Genomic DNA, 7,558 nt, shown 5'->3' with positions numbered 1-7,558 from the left:
AGTGAAACGATCTTCCTCTTTGGGTGTATATATATATATGTGTAGGACAATTTATATATATATATATATATATATATATAGTTTATATCTTGGCCACCCACCATCAAAACAAGACCAAAAAGTGCCCAAACTACTCAAAAAATATTGTAATAAATGTATCGTCGACGCTCAAGGAGTCTCTCCACGAGACTGGAGAGACTCCGTGTTTCCCCGGAAATTGAGGAAAAATTCCTTCATCATCTTATCAGTTTCATTTTGCCTCTCACGAAGTCTCATTACTTCGTCCTCAATAGCTTCAAGCTGTGTCTTGTACCCCTCGGCATCTTTCCTATAATTCTCAGCATCTTTCTTGTAATTGTCTGCATCTTGCTTGTGTTTTTCAATCATTGCAAGGTACTCTTTTTCTCTCTCCCTGTCTCGCTGTCTTGTCGACTCCGGGATGACCATCTCTCCTAGCCCCCTTGAATATCCAGGTCTAGAGCCAAGGACCTCCCTAAATACACTTGCTGCTGCCTCATTGGTGCGTTGCTCAGGCTCGAGACCATCCAGCTTCTCAACCATCTCCTTCTGCATGTGAAAATTTTATAAATTATTGTAAATGTTAAGTCGTGTAGTGACATGAAAAACCCCCATTCAAAAGCAAAAGCTGGTAACTATCCATTGAAACACAATATATAACCTAACTGTGAAATCATACTCACATAAGTGGCTTCAGTTGCTGATGTGACAAATTTCCCGGTCTTCTTTGAGAAATGAGTCTCTTTATAGAACTCCACCAAATCCGCATTTGCAGCCCGCTACAAGTGTGTAAGGATGTCAGGTATATGTTCATGTAAGATCAAAATATTGTTTTTGGGAAAGATATGCACATATTGTAAGGATGTCAGGTATATGCTAGCCGTCAACCACACAAACACATCAAATCAATACACAAGAGACAAGAACACAAGGCCACCCTACATTTCTGGTTCCTTATAGTCACAATGCAATTATAGGCAATAAATCCCTTAACAAAAATTACTTATTAGGACTATGCCACTCCCATGCCCTCACCCTATAAACTAATTCGATCATTCTATATAAACCTTGTTATATAAACCAATACAGACAATCGTATGTTAAATACATTATTTGCCCAGAATTATTGTAATTCGTAGACTAGTGAGGAATGCATCAATAGGTTTGTGATAGAAATGATCAGCAAGACAATGGGTTGTGGCATCATACTAGACTAAAATCAGTTGAATTTACATACCTTCTCCTCCAAGATCCTTACAAAGGATTTCCGGCCAGCTGTGTGGTTGACATATAACGCCTTTCTATTCTCCCGATTTTGCCGAGCCATTTTCTGCCATTGTATACCCAATGTCAGCTTACCCAAACCACATAATAAACAGACATGAAAAACTTGCCCTTGTTAAATTCTGAAATTGCAGATTTTCAATAACCAATACATACCTTGAATTCGTCGCTTCCCCACCTCCGACACAAGGTAACCCAAACGTTCAAGTCAACCATTGAACATCCAGTGGCCAATGCCTCTTCGTGGCTTTCATAAGATTCATATTTTTTGTGTAATTGGTGATGAAATGCATTGAACCTCTTTCGCAGCTGCTTCAAGACGGTCAACCTATGATTCTCCCGATCCCAATCCAAAACGAAGTCAGCCTACATTGATGATCATCATGTTAACATGTTATTCTCTTTTGTACGCCCACCCCAATCAGTCAAAATGAAAAGCACATATCTTACTCTCACACGGTCGACCAACTCATCCTTGAGTGCCTGTGGCACATCAGTCCATCTCGCATAGCTCATATCGCAGTGTTGTTTTACAATTTGCGTTAGCCGTGCTGTGAACATGGAAGAGTTCATACAGCATGGTGCTGTTTCGCCATCATTAATCTTCAACAAAACTTTCCCTTGCCGTCTCAACATTTCGAACGCAATACACTTAGCTGGCCCACGTTTCCGTTTGGGCTGCTCCTGGTTTGTTTCAGTCATTGTGGGGGCAGTTGCGTCTGTATTACAAAGATAACAAAAAGAAACTATCCGTCTTAAGAAATCATCTTTCTTGCCTATATTTCTCGGGTAAAGAAATGACAACCGTACCGATATTATCTCCGTTTGGTGGGGTGACAACCGTACCCATATTTTCTCTGTTAGGTGGGGGGACAACAGTAACAATGTTCTCCCCGGTAGGTTGAGGCTCTCTTACGGGTGAGGGTTCTCTATCAGGCTCGGGTGGGGGCATCGGAATGGGACATGGAGGCTCCCATGGATGACTGGGAGGCTGAGTTGAGTCATCCGAGCCTGACTCATTATCTTCATTTGCAGGGCTGTGGTATGAACTAATACGAACTCCTCGTGGTCGGCGTGCTCTGGTTGAGTAGGGTACAAATCGACGGCCTCTTCCACGTCGTCCAGCCCCTCTTCCTCGGGAACTTTCTCCAATCGTGTCATCTGCAAATATATACAAAACCCCATTCACAAGTCAGAAGTGATTCCAACCAATGAGTAGTTGAGTGGGATCCACATTAAATGAAAAAGCAGTCTATAAACCAGTTTTAATGCGACTAATATCAACTGCAAGTGTATTACTATATTTTACCACACTTGTACACGTATATAGCAATCCATAGGGGTTGTATTATAACATTATTGGAAAAGTGCCCGCATTACCAACTAAAAGAAATTCCTATAGACAAACTTATTTACCTCCGGGGTTGATCCTCATTTCTTGCTATCTAAAGTTGGCAATAGACAAACTTCAAATTGGCGTCCCCCTGTGCAATTTGGTTAAGACCTGGTTACTAGCCAAAGAACAACAATAAGCCCACATGGTCAATTAAAAACATGTTATATATATACAGGATGTCTTAAAATAAAAGTTTTTAATTAATTTAGCAATAGGAGTTGGAGTTGGCACATGTTTCAATCAATTAAACATCGGACAAGCATGTTCACCATGTCATATATATGGTTGTATGCACTAGAGATCAAGGAAATGACAAAGATGGGAAGCAATCAATGCTACTTCATTTTGCACTACAAAGTATACATGCATTAATCATGCCAAACGGTGCATGATTTGCATCAACTTGAATGACCAAAAAGCCAAGCAAGTAAGAAACATCATTACACCTATGATCATAATGTAGTCATTCCGAAGTAAATGATTTTTCAAACTACTGAATATGAAATGTAATCATCTTACTTGACCCAAATGAACAACTCATAACAATGTCGGATCATTCTAGTTGGAGTTGAAAGAAGCATACATATATATCTAGAAAGTACATATTGTCCATATACACATTACAAAAAAGGTAAACTCAAATATCAAAAGTGCATCAACAATTCTACCCAGTTGCCTATGCTGATAGAGACTCGTCGTCTGTGGAAAAGTCCTCCTCATCTGAATATTCCCCATCACCAGAAGCATCTCCCGAACCAGAATCAATCATATCATCGTCAATAAAGTCTTCCGAACCCACCTTCTGACCAACCGAACTTGTCACATCTTGTGCCTCAATCAAGATAGGTTCTAAATCATCCCTATTAAGTGGAGTTGTCACTGGACATGCATCGCACTGCAGTGGTGCATAATCATATGACTCCTCAGTTTCTTGATATGCATCATCATCACTTGTTGAGCCATCAAGGTCTTCTAACACTCTTGGCACCGACGGAATGTCATATACATTCCTGTTTGTGTACTTCTGCACCACAAACCATCTCCCTTTAGCCCTTATATCTTTGATGTAAAAACACTGGGAAGCCTGGCATGCCAACACAAATGGTTCATCCTTATACCAAATCCTATCCATGTTGATACTGGTCATATGGTTATCAACTCGTACCCCTCGTCTTGGATCACCAACGTCAAACCAATCACACATAAATAAGTACACCCGACGCCAACCCATGTAGTGTAACTCCACGATCTCATTAATAACACCGTAGAAGTCTACATTATTAGTATTTTCATCCCCAGTTACCAACACCCCGCTGTTCTGTGTACGGCGCCGAAGTTCACGTTGTTTAGTATGGAACCTTTTGCCATTTATTATGCACGCAGTATAGGATGCAACCCACCGTTCAGGACCACAAACTAATGCATATAGATCATCGACCACATCAAGTGGGTTGGTGATACGCTGGTCTTGAACCTACATCAATATTTTGTTAGCGCCTCAGTTATAGATTTTTCAAGGCCAAGCCTAAAGGGTCTGGTTCATCTAAATAGATAGGGAGGAAGCTAACTTACACGTTTCTTCAACCAAGTTGGAAATTCAGTATGATGTGTTCGATCGATAGAATTTGGGTTGTGCACCCTACATTTCTCGTAATGCTCCCTGCATTTGTAGAAGCCAAATGATTATCATCATTTTCATTTAGATATGTAGGATTGTCTCCAAAAAGCTGAAATTAATATTTTTTAAACTTGAGGGATTATTAATGCTTACTCTAGGTAAGGTCCAATCTCAGCGCAGTTGTTGAGGACGTACCAGGTTGCTTCAGTTAGGAGTTTATCTGATAATTGCCTGTTGGAAGCGGTACCAATCGGACGAACTTTCTGGTTGAAAATTTTGAATCCATCTATACTCTCAGCTTCACCATCAATGTTGCGATCAACTCGAGTAAATTTCGTCTCAACATCTTGGAGATACAATGAGCAAAATGTTAGGCATTCAATGTGAATGTAGGCTTCAGCTATTGAGCCTTCTGGTCGGGCTTTATTCTTAACATACCGCTTGAACTTGCCGAGATATCTCTCAAATGGATACATCCACCTATATTGTACTGGACCACCAAGTATGGCCTCACGGGGTAAATGCACAGCTAGGTGGACCATGACATCGAAAAAAGATGGGGGAAATATCATCTCTAATTTGCATAGAATTGTGGCAATATCAGTTTGAAACTGTGATATTTGGTTAACATCCAGGGTTCGGGCACACAACCCCTTGAAGAAAGTGCACAGTTCAGTCAAGGCCAATCCAATATCAGGTCGTAAAAACCCCCCAACAGCAATAGGAAGTAGTCTTTGCATGAAAACATGGCAGTCATGGCTTTTCAACCCTGAGATTCGGCAATCTCGTACAGAAACACAATGCGAGATGTTCGAAGCGAATCCATCTGGAAATTTCACATCGGCCAGCCATTCACAAAACTTCTTCCTTTCCTCACCGTGTAATGTATACATTGAGTGTGGCATTGTAACACGTTCACCGTCATACTTCAAATGTAATTCTTTTCTGAATCCAAAAATCTCCAGGTCACGTCGAGAATTGATATTATCTTTAGTTTTACCAGGAATGTTCATTAAAGTGCTCAATATGTTATCGAATATATTCTTTTCAATATGCATGACATCTAGATTATGTCGAAGACGTAGGGTTACCCAATACGGTAGCCTGAAGAATATGCTATATTTTGTCCAGTTCAACTCCTCAACAGTTCGTTTTCTCTTTCGATGAGATTTACCGAATTGCACATCCCCAAGCATCAACAGTTGAGCTTCAATATCTGATCCTTCTAAAACCCTTGGTGGCATGCGATGATCTTCTTTACCATTGAAGTCATTTTTTCTCTTTCGCCACATGTGATCGGGCGGCAAGAAACGACGATGTCCCATATAACAATGTTTTCTGCCATACTTCAACCAATTGGCGTCTGTGCCCTCATTACAAGCAGGACAAGCCAATCTTCCTTTTGTTGACCAACCAGAAAGAATTCCATAGGCTGGAAAGTCATTGATTGTCCACATTAAAGCAGCGTGCAACATGAAGGTTTCCTTGGTGGAGGCATCATACGTAGGTACCCCTTGTTCCCAAAATTCAAGCAGTTCGTCGACTAACGGTTGCAAGTAAACATCAATGTCATTACCTGCAGATTTTGGTCCAGGAATAATGAGGGATGTCATGAAGAATTGGTCCTTCATGCACAACCACGGCGGCAAGTTATACGGTACCAGGATTACCGGCCAAATGCTATACGGTTTAGCCATATTGTTGAAAGGATTGAAACCGTCACTTGCGAGACCAAGCCGAACGTTGCGAGCATCCTGTGCGAACCAACTATAATCTTCATCAAATCTCTTCCAGGACTCTGCGTCTGCAGGATGTCTCATACTTTCCCCATCATCGGTTGGCCGTTGCTCTTTATGCCACCTCATATCACGTGCTATATTTGCAGTCATGAAAAGACGTTGCAATCTTGGCTTCAAAGGAAAATGCCTCAACACTTTTTGAGGGATAGGACGAGCCTTGTGTGTATTAGGCACCCACCTTGAAGCCTTACAGGTAGGACATTCATTAAGATCAGCATTTTCCTTCCAGAATAAGATGCAGTCATTGGGACATGCATGAATTTTGTGATAATTCATACCCAAACCCCGCTCCAATGACCTTGACTCCTCATATGAATGTGGCAATTCAGCATCAGGAAAGGCAGTCCGCAACAAATTAAGTAGCATATCAAACGACTTTATTGACCACCCACCAAGTGTCTTAATGTGTAACAACTTCACAATGAATGACAGTTTTGAGAATTTTGTACAGCCAGGAAAAAGTGGACGTCGGGCATCCTCTAGTAGCTGCTCAAAAGATGAACTTGGGAAGGGATCTGGTATTGACGCAGCAGTTGGCAATGGATTATTATGATCTTGGGCGTGGTCCACAAATGTGCCTGCCCGAATGTCATCTAACATATGATCCATGTCATCAATGTATTCATTGGAAGAATCAGCAACACTATCGTCGTCGTCATCATTGAAACTTTGTGTTTCCTCCTCCCCATGAAAGATCCACTGGGTATAATTTGGGTTGATCCCTTTCATGAACAAGTGAGTCTCCACATCAAATATAGGCAAGAAGAGAGTATTACAGCATGCACGACATGGACATCGAATGCGATCACTTCCTCGAGAATGGTTTCGTGCTAGGTTGAGGAAAGTGTTAACCCCCTCGGCATATGCAGGCGATCGAAGTCTATTAGGCAAGTTCATCCAGCTTTTGTCCATCTAAAATGGTTGAAATCAGCATATTAGTTACTTGGTATAGTAAATAGGGTTCCATTTAGCTATACGAAAGATCTCAATGATTTTGCGAAAGTGGAATGGTGTATTCAGAATATAAGCATCCAACTCGAAGCAACATGTAGTGGATGACAAGAGAAGATGGATGTGATGATGCTAACCGAGGTTGGCATGCTGATTGTTGTGGAATGATACAGGTTATGTTGAACAGTTTGGTTTTAACATGCCAGGAGTATACCAATTGCTGCAGAATATATCATCATGTTAAATATGGTACTATCTGGGTAGTTGTTGGTATATGGCGTTGAAATGCATATAAAGATGCTAACAAGAATTAGAACTAGAATGGAGGTTATGGAAGCGTGTAGTTGGTATATATAAGTAATTTTTTCTCCTTGAAATTAAGATACTGATTTTCTGAAATCGCTGCAAAATGCGAATTTGAACTGCAATTGCTAAACGAAGGTACATCCTACACCAAGTATGGAGGTTGTGAAAGAGGAAGGATGTGTGATA

At 40.9% G+C, this 7,558-nt stretch overlaps 1 protein-coding gene and 1 long non-coding RNA gene across 2 annotated transcripts; both read right to left on the bottom strand.

The window, feature by feature from the left end:
• Positions 1 to 754: 754 nt before the first annotated feature.
• LOC122307215 lies at positions 755 to 1,640 on the bottom strand. Its single transcript, XR_006241666.1, has 3 exons — positions 1,459 to 1,640; positions 1,256 to 1,348; positions 755 to 797 (listed from the first exon to the last, which is right to left on the bottom strand). It is a non-coding gene; the product is annotated as an uncharacterized LOC122307215 (long non-coding RNA).
• Positions 1,641 to 3,374: 1,734 nt separating this feature from the next.
• Positions 3,375 to 7,027, bottom strand: LOC122307433. The gene is made up of 5 exons (XM_043120326.1): positions 6,414 to 7,027; positions 4,816 to 6,293; positions 4,470 to 4,662; positions 4,271 to 4,358; positions 3,375 to 4,172 (listed from the first exon to the last, which is right to left on the bottom strand). Exons 1-5 carry the CDS (start codon positions 7,025 to 7,027, stop codon positions 3,375 to 3,377), a joined length of 3,171 nt encoding a protein of 1,056 aa, XP_042976260.1.
• Positions 7,028 to 7,558: the final 531 nt, after the last annotated feature.

The sequence above is a fragment of the Carya illinoinensis genome, chromosome 4, assembly GCF_018687715.1.
Source record: "Carya illinoinensis cultivar Pawnee chromosome 4, C.illinoinensisPawnee_v1, whole genome shotgun sequence".
Taxonomy (NCBI): Eukaryota; Viridiplantae; Streptophyta; class Magnoliopsida; order Fagales; family Juglandaceae; genus Carya; species Carya illinoinensis.
The sequence above is the reverse complement of the archived record's forward strand: the minus strand, read 5'-3'. Positions and strand labels throughout refer to the sequence as shown.